Source organism: Electrophorus electricus, chromosome 12 (assembly GCF_013358815.1).
Source record: "Electrophorus electricus isolate fEleEle1 chromosome 12, fEleEle1.pri, whole genome shotgun sequence".
NCBI classification, from domain to species: Eukaryota; Metazoa; Chordata; class Actinopteri; order Gymnotiformes; family Gymnotidae; genus Electrophorus; species Electrophorus electricus.
This window is the reverse complement of record NC_049546.1, coordinates 15,031,940-15,045,089: the sequence shown is the minus strand read 5'-3', so window position 1 is coordinate 15,045,089 and position 13,150 is coordinate 15,031,940. Positions and strand designations below refer to the sequence as shown.

Here is a 13,150-nt window from a genome sequence, read left to right as displayed (position 1 = left end):
GAAGATACTAAACTAATGTAAAAATAAATGCACAATTAATGAAAACTGGTGCATTTCATGAGTAACCAGTAAACGCATTGGTTTACTAATATTTTCAGCAAAAACAGAGAGGAAAATAAGATTGGGTGTATGATAGGAGATATTAGTATTGACCTACTTCAGCAGCAGACATCCAATTTCATCAAATCGGTTACGTACATCATCCTTGCCCTCGATAAACCAGCCCACTAGAAGAACATCTAACACGAAAACATTAATTGATAATATCATCACCAACATAACAATGGTATCCAGTATCAGTGGTGTACTTTATGCTGATTTTTCATCATCTTCCAGTCTTTTCCCTAATACCAACAGTAATGTGCACAGTTAGAATATGTATTACTGGCAGAAATTTCAATAATAGTAACACTAACAAATTCAGTGAATACATTTCATACTGTTCATGGAATGATGTTCAAATTCAAAGTAAATGTGCCAAGCACCTATTCTGCATTTAGATAGATGATTACTCAAGGCGTTTATCAATAATTTCCATTTGAACAGAAGCATCTTAAAGGTTTTAAGCCCCAGATCAACAATGCTCAGAAGAGAGCAATTAGCAAAAAGCATGAGCTTCATATAGATTATTTAACAAATCCCACCTGTTAATGTACAGAAAATATTGTTCATTTCTAAATAAAAAATACAGCACACACTCAGAAAAGAGAAAACAGTATTATGGTAAGAAATTCCAAAGAGCCAAGAATAATATGAAAACCACATGGCAAGTCATCAGTGAACTCAATTAGATGTACTCAGACTATATATGCTAAAGAATTTCAATCTCAGATGCACAATCTTGTCATTTCTTTTCAAAGTGAAAGTGCTAATGAATTCAATGATTCAGGCTGGACCCTTTGCAGTTAGCAAAAAAGCTGTGGCTCTTTAGCTACCTATAACTCTGTTACTAACACTGTTACTACCAGACCCTTCACCGGCACTTAATGCTTTCAAGTTACAGCTTGTAACTTATTTATAACTTTGTTCAGTTCTATTAAGGAACACTGCTGCTCATCTGGATGATTTTCTGCCAGTGTTATTAAAGACATGCCTCTCATCATTCTCAAAACCATTACTTCATCTTAATCAACCAAGCCTTACGTTTTGGCATATTTCATGATGAACTGAAACGGGCAAAAGTCATACCCTTATATAAATCAGATGACCCAACAATACTCTCACATTATAGGCTTATATCTAGTCTTCCATGCATTTCTAAAGTTTAAGAAAAAACCATCTACAACTAGTTCTTCTGTCACCTTAATAAATACAACCATATCATCAACAGCATGGCTTTCAGGAAAAACACAGTCTACATCTATGGCCCATGTTCAGCTAAATGCAAAAAAAATGAAATGAAACAACAATGAAATAACTATAGGAGTCTTTATTGATTTATCCAAAGCATTTGATACAGTTAATCATAATCACAGTATCCTGCTACAGAAGTTACAATATTATGGCATTCAAAATGTGGAGACTGCTTTGGAAACATTTTTCAAATATAGTTGACCTTAATACCCAATGACAATTTATGCTGTGTGAGCCAGGACAGGACACCTTGAGCACAGATATCAAAAAAGTGTACAAAAATCGGTGTGTGCGCAATTTAAATGTATGGTATGGTTGTTGGGTGTGGCTGGCTGCGGCACTGGCTGGACATGTGGGTGAGACCCCGACTGGCAGCCTAGAAGCTCTAATAGAGCAATTAATCTCCTGTCATCCTACAGCTGGTCACTGGCTCCCTGTATCTCCTGCGGTGGCATCAGGGAGGCCAGGCAGCCCGTTGGGCTCCGCGCCGGACACGCAGCTGATGGAGCATCACTACAGCCCTCACCACCCCCGTGTTGGAGGAACCAGTGACTGAGAAGCATGCTGTGACAGCTTTGGGGTTATCCTAGCCATGTTACTTGGCTGGGTGCCAGACAGGCCCGTTTACAGCTTATCACCTTTGAGTGGTAAGGGGCCTACAGGCCAACAGCTCAGCAAACACCAAGAGAGAGTCCAGCACAGGGGACAGGTGACAAAAATACCACACCAGACTGGACATATGGCCCTGCATCACTTAATTCAAGCACAATAAGGCTAACAAATTGCTGAAAATTAAGCTTTTAAAAGGACCCTAAAGTTCAATAATCATTGTCTCTCATTGCCTCACAAATCATCTCTAATTCCATGTGGCAGACTCTCTTCCTATATTACCATAACATGCTTCGGGTGTGGATTGTATTTACAGGCAGAGCCTGGTCCCAGGGGAGACTGGGGAAATAAAGCAAGAAGGTGTGTTTGAAGCAAGCAGTAATCCTCCGGGGTATGTAGCTTATTCCAGCCTTGCAGACAGGCACTGTGCACTTCCCCTGATGAGCTCACCTCAGATAAACTCTGCTGCTGTGCCAAACAGGCTGTGCATATCTCTGGACCCGAGCACTAAGTATCCAAATCCTACTGTAGTAGATTTCCCCACTACAGATATACTTCATGTGATTCTGATATGGACTGGATTAAGCAATATGTTTTTGGCAGGTGTGGACATGCAGATAATGTGTTCAAACATCTGAGGAGAACGAAAGACTGTGGGCATTGATTTCAAATTAAAGGATTCATCCACTGGCTACTTCTTGTGGAAGGGAAACAAGTCACTAATTTAATAAGCAGGCTGAAGCAAATAGGTGCATCAGGGAGGTGCCTGCACAGTTAAATGGTGCTAATAGATGAAAACATTGTTTAAATAGGCTGCTTATTTGCTTGCTCTCTCTCAGGCTCACTCTCTGACCATGCATGCTGGGATAGCATGCCACTGAGTGGCCAATCTCCCAAACCAGAGGCTGCTTTTAGCATCTTTTCATTTTTAAAGATGATGCTTTAAACTGAGAAGCTGAGAACATGGATGATTATAGCTGGCATTTTAATGTGAGTATGTGGAAGTCCAGGCACTGCACTAAGACCAGCCAAACTGCAACAGCTGAGCTGATCTTGGTTGGGTCTGAGCAAAAAGTCCAAACTGGCAAGAAAAAAAAATCCAAAGGCACAAATAGTCAAAACATGCTTATACTACTACAAAAGGTCACCTAGCACAAGTGCAAATTTCCATACAAAATGTCCAAATGTCTATTTTAATGCCATCACCTAAAAAAAGTAATTAAGCCGATGTTTTCCACATCCTTTCTTTAGACCGCTGACCTGGTCTAATACAACAAGCATTTTCTATTCTTGGAACATAAACAGTAATGTGTCCCAGTGGTTGTGATTTACTTTGCTTAGGGTCAGATGGGAGGCAGCGCACCAGGCTCCCCTGCCTGAGCCCTTTGGCATGTGCCCATCCGTCCCAAACAGGGCTGGGTAACCTCATGGTCCAACGTAGCAGGATCCAGGTCAAAGCCCATCTGCTGCTCCACCACACGTGAACAATAGGGCTGTAAAGTGATGGGCGCATGATCACTGAGGACACATTTAGCTCTGGCAAGGCAGACAACAGGACAAAGAGATGTTGGGACACCTCAACATTGAGGTTCTCCTTGCATATTGAGGAGTGTGATAAATGTGTATAAAGACTCATATGGAAGAACACTGAAGAAAAAAAGCATATCAGATGTTTATCATACATGCAAGCAAATACAAAATCTTGAATCTCTATAATGGAAGTCATGTACTAAAAGGAGATCAGTTAACACTACCGATTAATTAGATAGTCGTATGTAGAATTTCAATGATGTGTAAATGGAAATTTATGAAACAATGAATATGAAATAAGGCCTACAACTGTCCGAAACTGTCAAAAACGACATGCTATCCTCTTGAAAGCCTTCTTCCTAAGCTCTCAGCACATCTTCATAGGTATCGCACAAGTATCACATTGCAGCATGGTTTCACCATGGTAACACAACAAAAAGAGGTTCTGTTTCATCATTTTGATTGTCCACCTATTGTTGATGTCTTTGCCCACCACACCTATTCCCAATACAATGAAGTTAAGACCTTCAAACGTCCTGTCACTTCCCTAATGCTCTTAGCCAAAGCACTGTCTTATCGCGCATGAGCACAGCACAGCTCTCTCTTGTTCACCCCAAAGCACTTCCATTATTGATGTGCTTTTGCTCTGGTGAGAACAAAACCAGGATATAAAACACAACACAAAAGCTCAGGAGATATTCAACACAACTTATAGAGGAGCAAGCTAAAGGAAAAAGGCTGAGTTGCTAAGTGTAACCTCATTAGCTCATTGCCCTGATGCGCACCATCAACCAGCATCAACTTACAAAATAGGAGACGAGAAATTTGAAGAGGAAACAGTAGCCTACCGATACTCCCTCACTATCTTCATGCCATCTGTCGTGTTCTGGTATCGCTTCACAAGAAGGACTGGAGGAATGCCGGTACGGGGGAATGGATGGCATCTCGGAGGAGTGTCAAAATGATGAGAGTATCAAACTCCCTTCTTGGTTTTGGTAGCATAGCCATAGTATTCAGAGAACATAAATAGACTTTGATTTTGTCAACTCTTTTCAAGCTGGGAATTCAATTCTCAACCACAGCAGAGAATTGTTCAGATGGTTTCAGGTAATTTCTACACCACATCTTGCTTTGAAATTAAGGCGATTTCATTTATTGGAAAGCTCAGCCACCAATTTATAGGTAAATGATTTCATTTACCTGCCCCCCCCCCCCCTTAATTAATTTTTTTAAAGAAAGTGAGGCTGACTGAAAGGGAACAAGTTTTAAGATCTACTTTAGCGCTTCTGGAACAGTACTTTATTAATAAGCAGTAAAGAGCTGATCAGTGAGGGACAAAATGTATGAATGAGACCCTATTAGTATGCCATGCCGAAAAACTTCTAGACCCAAATTTTTTTCAGCCTGGTACAAGTTCAAGACACCACAAGTTCAAGTTGCACACAAAACAAAATGCTTTGATACAAAATAAGTGTATGATACGAAAAAGTGGATACAAATGACATTCAAACTAAAAGTTCAATTTTATGCTGAGTGTCATAATTGCAGTGGATAACAATTATGGAGCTCAGTAATTAGTGTGAAACTGTAAAAGAAAAAAAAACAAAAAACAAAACCTTATGCCCCTTTTTGACCACAATCCAAAGCTCAACACCAACACAGACACATTATTTAAGTGATGCTGAAATTATATCAGTCAACTTGGTAAATAAATGACCTGCTATGGTTTGCTGCTGTTTGGATGTCCCTGATTTTGGAGTTCTAAGAGCTGGCCTATGAGCTATAGCAACACAATACCTTAATGAGCTTTTAAAGTGTATTGCACCAGAAAAACAGCCTATTCTATTGCAAATAACAAAGTCATGATAATAATGACAATGCTCTACAGAAACCACTTTATACAAGTATTACGTTCATTGTGTCTTATGTCTATAGTGTAATATGCTTTTCTTTGCATTGTTCATTCAATAAATTCCTTTCTTCCAAAAAAATACAAGAAGAGTTCCATGACTAAAAAGTCCTACATTTCTACTTTCTCTCCCGTGTCTAAAAGACCTTTCACAGAGGCCTTTGTCAGAGGTGCTGCCAAACTGATGCAGATAATCTTTTACATACTGGATCACAGCCAATCAAGTCTAGCATGGTGCAAAGAGTTGTCACAATGATGGTAGACATTTCTTCCAGCCTCTCTTAAAATAGCAAGCTTGAACGTAACCCCCCCCCCCAATTCCTGGCATGGGAAAACAAGCAGTATTCAGTATTTAAAAGGGTATCCAAATTCAGATCCTGCCACTAATGGCCTATCTTGTAGCTCATATCACCTCCAAGAACACGAGGGTTGACTTGACCAGTGGGACTACACATTCACACAAGTGCTTTGCGCGCACCACTTTATGACTGCAGGGGTATTGCAGAATAATCTAGGAAGGTCTGCTACTTTATGGGGTGATTGAAAAGGGCTCATCACTGAAGCTTCATCATAAACACTCTCACCAAAGCAAGGCTTATTAATAAATATTAGTGAGGTGTTAGAAGCCTCTGTACCCATGTAAAAAAGGGTCAGTGGGTGAAAAAGAAAAGCACAGAATGAGAAGGGGGTGGGGTGGGTTGGCAGGTTTCCAAAGACCTCTTCAGACATAGTTCCCATCCTGCATTGGGCTGCAGAAAGGTTTCTATTTATATGAGGCTGTAATGTTTGGAATTTCCTTTGGGGGTGAGGGTGGGGAAAATGCATTGTTGTTTTTGGAAGCCTCTGATTGCTTTGCTGAATGTGTACACTGAAATGTCAAGCTCATATTGTTCCATTTATGCCATTCCATTTGTATATGGAGCAGGCCTTTGATACTTATTCTGTTTTTCACCAAAGTTTATATCTGTAGTACAAAGGTTTCAGAGACTACAAGCTTTTCTATGCCTCTCTACATACATACTGTAGGCAGTTGGAAATCCTGTAATGGGCCAATTATATGGGAAAGTGCAGTACTGATTAAACAGGGCTAGAATTAATGTAATATTATTAGTCCACTAAAATAATCACAATGGGATCAACCAGAACACTACAATTCTCCTTAAATTACATACATACTCAAAAAACAAAGTAATTTATAATTTCTTTTGATAAATAATACAATATGGAGACTTTTATAGGAGAATATTTAATTTGTTCACACTCATATTGCCCCCACTCCATTCTATTTGCATTCAAAACTTGACATCACATGGTTTGTGTCACTCAAATACAACTGTATGTAATGGATCTTGAAAAGTGAAGCAAGTGTTAGGGTGTGCATGTGTGTGTGTGTGTGTGAAAGAGAGATGAGCTTACATTTGTCTGTGTTAAGCAACTAGAGGAACATGCTCAGGTGTCACTGCTTAAGATGAAATGCTCCTCTAGGAGCACTGATTGGGGAGGGTTATCATCAAGTTGTCCAAGGCAGACTGGTTCAGCTGCTACTCCACATCCATCTCAATGCTTCTCCAAAAATCACATCAAATGAGCAAATAGAGAAATAAATATTTGCAACTCCCTCTCATGCTTAATGAGTGCTCTCATGCTTAATCGAGACTAAATGGGCTGATCTTGTTTTACACCAACAGCTGGATCACAAAGAGTTTTTAACACTATAAACTATAGATAAATACATACCACTTGCTCCAGTTGCATGGATTATGCAGCATGGAGAGTGAGATTTTCAGTTGTGAGTTAATCCAGCTAGGTCTGAGCTACCGGAGTGAGTGGGTGCACACTCGCTCCACTCGGCCAACAAGAAAGGCAGAGGCAGCGAGTGTTAGCCAAGCGTAGGGTGCACTTCAGTGAAGCAGCCCTTCACCCTTCTCCTCACCCTCCTCCTCCCTCTACCAGCTCCCTCTGCCCCTGCACAGAGATTTGCACACAGGGCCCAGCAGGAATCTAATAGGCTGTTGCTGGATCTGACATTCCTCTACAGGGAGCTTCAAAAACAAATGCAACGCAGGTACAGCAGGGTCAGCCACGCGTGTTTATTTAAAAACGTGCTGCTGCTTGGTCTGCTGCGATTGGCGTGATTATCATAAGTGAGTCATGAGAAGAGAATGCACAAGTTAAACTGTAGAATAACAGATGGCTCCATTGTGCATGCCAGAGACTCCTGAGCATTTAGGAATCATAGGTTATAAAAGTTTGACAAAAGATTTGTCGTCATGTTGCAGAATCCTAGATGTTTTCTCAAGAGTTGGGAAATTCAACAGAAATGTCTACATATATGCTATTCTCTGTTAAGATCATTACATTAATACACTAATGCTCCATAGAAAGAATAATAAAACCTAGATATTGCATGCCATTTCTAGACGTGCGTGTTCCCCAGTGCATCACAATCAGTGGTGCCTGCAATCCTGTGCTTTTCATCAGTCCCACAGGAGAGAGGCCCATGAATCAGGGTGGATGACGGTGCTGATGGACCCAATGCCAGGTGAGAACACCCACACCCTCAAACAACTGACTCTTAACTGCCACAGCAGGAGCCTCCCTGACCTGCTGCTGGAAACTTCTGACCTCTCGTCAGCATCCACCTCTACAGCAGCACAGCCAATTAAACACATACTCTCCCCTACACCACCTTCAGTCATTTTGGAGCCAACAGCAGCTGCAGTGTTGGCTGGATGGGTGATAAATAAACTGGGTCTTTGGGTTATTACATATGCTGAACAAGAGCTCTTGGATGCATAGACTGTAGCTGAATTTGAGCTTGTGTGTGAAAGCACTGTTTTGAGCCTTTTTGAAGTACTCCACAATGTAGGAACAGATGCTGTATTGAGCACATCTGCAGGCCTGAACGTAAAGTTTCCTGTGAGGCCCTCGGAGACAATCAGTAATTTGTGTCTCCATTAGATAAAAGGCTTTGAAGCAGACCAGGGTTGTTTTCTTGTCGGGGTGGTGTGTGCAGTGGGCAACCAGGGCTAGAGAGGTCCCAGCCAAGTCTAAGTGTTCTTATGGTGTCTAGAGTCAGTAGTGAACTGCCTCTGAGCCTCATCACACCTTACTTACCACCTCTTTGCCCTCAACCTGGACAAGCACTAACAAATACCAGCATTAGTCAACAAAATTTGGCTCATCTCTGCCACTGAATCCTTTGTCTGGCATTGGTTATGGAGATGCTGTTATGCCCACTCCATCACTGGAAGCGATAGCACCCATATCAACACTCGCAGAAAATCCAATTAAGCCTCTCTTTTTTTTTTTTTCCAGGAAATGCTAAGTGATATGACATGTATTCTCTACTGGAGAAAGACCCAATATGGGAGACCCAGGATGGAAAATGGTGTGAAAACGTGGGTGTGAAAACAGGGAAACATTATGCTGCTTGGTTATCTTCCTGATCATGAGTGCCATGGTATGGATAGAAATGACAGCACACCATCATCACCACTTATGGTTGAACTCAACTTCATTAGCTGAGGCCTGCTACAACAATAAACATGTCAAAAACCAGCAGTGAGCCTCTGTCCCAGGATTGCACCAAAACTGGAGTTCTTACAGCACCACTAGAGGCCCACTGGACAAGCATGGTGACAAACAGGCAGAGCATGTGAACTGGGCTCAGCAAGACCTATTGCTGAGCTCTATTGTGTTTGTGTTCCTGAAATTAATTATCAGCTTGTAGAAAGGAAGCCCATTCATAATGCATGACACTTCCCCACTGTTTAACCCACAGACTGGGACTGGCTAACACATTCTGACAGAGAGGCATATGATCCCAGCAATCCTCATGTCTAAAGATTAATCTGTATTACAACAACTGAAAGTAATTGTAATACACACATTGTGCTAAAATGACCTGTCAGCTATCACTATAAAACTCATTATCAGGGATTTGTAAATAATCAATTAGATAAACAGGAGGTTGCCTTATTGATTTGGAGCATTTGAATGAACATGCCCATGAGCCGAAGAAGCTAACCAATTCGTTATAGCTTCATTAAGGATACTGTGACCGTAAATTGTCAATGTCCAAACCTCTTTAATAACTGATTTTGCTAGCATGGGGCAGTTTTAATCAATGCCATGTCTATTACTATCTGAGCTAAATGTGCTGTTCACATTCACAAGTTCTACCTGGATGCATATAACTATATTGACCATACTGAAATCACTTTTGTTTCTGGCTGCAAGAAATAGCGCAATAACACTAAAGAACACCAAACAGGAGTTTGCAATCTACAAACACAAGCTACATTCAATGAAAGTATAGCTTATTTATCCCAGCTATCTGAAAAGCTGTCAGACATCATGAGACCTTTATTGTGACTAACCCATTGTGTATTATGCCGGTCTACAAATCTGACACATGATGTAGACGAACTGGACATCTTACAGTGCTGGTTTCTAAGCAAATTATCACACCTTTCTGGGGTGATGGATAGCATGACATTAAAACTCCAGTTCTTTTGTAATTGGTTTTAGGCAGCCTGCAATGCAAGATCTTCTAATTAAAAATATAGTATATTAAAATGAGTAATTGATCATAATGAATACGATATCATAGACCTTATTGTTCATATTTTAGTGCAAGTAACCCTGTCCTAAAATTTCTAATTTGGCACTTGTAATTTTGGACAAGAATGGCCTCAAGCACAGCACGTTTTATTAAATGTCCACATTTATAGCAACAATGGCTACAGCTTCTGTAAATAATGCAAATGCTACATACTGGGTCACAGGATGCACTTTGCTACACTTGAGCTCTGTTCCAATACACACACTCAACCACCCAAATTAATCAATTAAAACAACATTCTCTCCTTCTGGCTGCTCTCAAATTCCCCCCACCCCTCCAAGAGCAAATGGCCATTACAGAAACAAAATGATCAGATTCCCTTTGCTCACATTGCACCGCTATGCCTCTGCCCATGTTACAGAGACAACTATGGCAGACACAGCCATAAAGCAGAACAGGCCAATACGATGCAGACGTCTGGACTGCTGGGCCTAATCATCCAATTTTCTGGAACACAGCAACAGTTTTTGCTTAAGTATCAGACGGCAGAGAGAACTTGCCATCTAGTAACTAACAAAAAGAGTGAAAAGGGAGGGTCTCTTGAATGTTGCCTAAACAGAGTCCTTCTCATTATAAGGGATGCATGGAAGGATTATAAAACTAAGTGCAAAACACTTAAGTAAACTTAGGTAGCAACATATAATCAGGAGTGACTGCACAGCTGGACTGAAGACAAGCAGTGACTGAAGCAGACTGCCACAGCAGGGAAAACTGCAGGCCCACTATATTTGTGACTCTGTAAACAGCCTTCCAGTGTTTCAGTCATAAATATTAATAGGATAACAGCTGTTGCTTATGTTAGCAAACTAGCCTTATGGATTTGAACAAAAATCATGTCAGATCAATCTGAGTTATGCTCCTCTGAAAATGACATAAGCTAAATGTCATTTTTGTAACCTTCAGTGTAGTACTGATTGGGTGGATTCTCGATGTGCGACTAAAGTAACCAAAATTACCAAAAAACAAATACTAGCTTCTTATAAAAGGATTACCTTTATTCTGTCTCTTAATAGACAGAATGGTAAATAAGATTCTCTAAATCACAGTGTCAATAATTGTGAGATAAACATTAAACACCACAGGGAAAATAACTTCAGCAAAGTCAAAATTTGACAGATCGTGGCAAAACGCAAAGCATGACCAAATTGGATCAGGTGATATCTGAAATTAAGACTTGGGTTGCTACACGCAGATGTCTTTGTTAGCTTCTGAAGGCCGGAAATACTGGCTGGGAGAAAAGTGTCCAGAGCTTATGCTGAGTTCAAAATATCAAACTTTTATTGTAGGCACACAACTTCAGTATAAGATTTAACCAGAACATCAGCAGACCTTTATTAGTCTTAGGACACCAACTGGCTAAAACGTAGGAGCATTCCTTTTTAGCTATGTCATGCGTTTTCCTTTTCTAAAACGAGTCTGAAACAAATGCTACGGTGACTAACACAGCATGGTCATAAGCACGGGGCTTACGGCGGAATGACAAAGAAAATATTGTAATAAAAAATGGCTCTGTTTAGACGTAATGCTCGACTCGCGTGTTACGCCGTCTTCTGTAATGCTAACGTAAAACAACAGCGTTTATATACAACATCAAAAGCAACTGACTGACACCCAGAAATAAAACGTTCACTCATCACAGACACCGTTTGAAAACAGTGAAATGATTTCGTATTATCGTTGTTTTCCCCTCGCGAGTTTCGAGAGGCTAGACGTTTTATCAATTGCGTCAAAATAGTTAAATAGAGCTTCATTTCTTTGAGATAAAATAAACTGACATTAACAGAATTGTTGTATTAGAGCTAGTTTCTAACAGTCGACACCTAAAAGTTAGAAGCTTTCAAATCGCGCCTAATAATATCATACTGCTTATTATGTTACAGTATGTTTACCCAGCAATAACGACGGCCCATGAAAGAGGACGTTAAACAGCCATCAACAAAATGACATGAATGCTTCAAATTAAATCCCGAACTAGTGAGAACCGAGCAATTCATTTCAAGAAAGGCAGAGACTCACATACCAGCTTTATACGTCGAACATTCTTTTCCTCGGTCATCTTGAAAGAAGCCAACAAACCAAATGAAGGAATATCAAATAACACGACTGAGTACGAGCCAGCGGGGAGCTTGTCAGCTGTAGTCAGCTCTCAGGAAGCACGATCCTCAGCGAGCACCAAGACTCAGTAATGCAACTTTGGAGACGCGAGCGAGCAAGAGTGGAGCCAGACAATCACAGGAAACCGGCTCCTCCTCCCCGTACAATGCGAAAAGCTGGGGCGAGCAACACCTATGCGCAGATAGATTGCTACAGCCTGCCCATGACGCTAGAGATGAAAAGGGACATAACCAACTATAGCTGCCTTCCTATCACTATAAATAACGAGATCAGCGAGGTGATAGGATCATTACTGACCACGGCAGAGCTCGGTAGGAGCCATAATATTTGGGAAGACAGAAGCGGAATTTATAGCGGTGACTGGAAATGAGTACCCCTGCTATGCCCATTTGTTATTCGACCTAGGTTTAGTTTATTTTTCACATTAATCCAATTCCTAACGACAATTAAACAATTTGTACAGGAGCGTCATTACAGATCACTATATCTAAAAGACAAATGCGAGGTTTAAAAAAAGCATCTACACAAAGTCAATGTAGCAAAAAAAAGAAATAAAATAAAAAAAGAAATAATGATAAATACACTACTACTAAATTAAGCCATTTTTCTACATGTTATGTCACTTGATGTCTTGTTACTCCTTCTTCCTAGCAGCTGTTAAATAGCTAGATCAACAATATTTAGCTATAGCCACACTAGCTAATGTTGTCGCTCTCATATCATCAAACTATTGTTTGGATTTAAAATCAGTTTCCTACTTCCGTTCCCATACCAAGCTGAAGGCTGAAATACAGTTAAGAATAGCACGTTATATGTTGTTAAATACCTTTATGTTCCCAAATAGCCTCCTGCTGAGAAGCTTTTTCAGAAACAGGTTCTGCTTGGGATAATTGCATTGTGTGTGTATGTGTGTGTGCATGTGTGTTTAAAGCAAAAAAGGGACTCGATCTCTGTGGCTTAAGAGCAAAATATGTTGCTTAATCTTACACACGTTGAAGTTACAACAC

The 13,150-nt window shown here is 40.4% G+C and overlaps 1 protein-coding gene across 5 annotated transcripts in view; it reads right to left on the bottom strand.

Moving 5' to 3' along the window:
• The window catches only part of mid2 (midline 2), an 84,677-nt gene that overhangs the window by 39,367 nt on the left and 32,160 nt on the right, over positions 1 to 13,150 (bottom strand). For 2 of the 5 annotated variants that reach the window (XM_035531946.1, XM_035531945.1), the window contains exon 1: positions 12,049 to 12,320. The exons of 2 other annotated variants lie outside the window; for them this stretch is intronic. Coding sequence is in view for 1 of the 3 variants with exons in the window: in XM_035531943.1 (XP_035387836.1) it covers position 158 (1 nt within the window). In the remaining 2 variants the exon portion in view is untranslated. Of the gene's footprint in view, positions 1 to 157; positions 240 to 12,048; positions 12,321 to 13,150 lie in introns of those variants that run through there. One more of the 5 variants, XM_035531943.1, reaches the window with a different exon arrangement.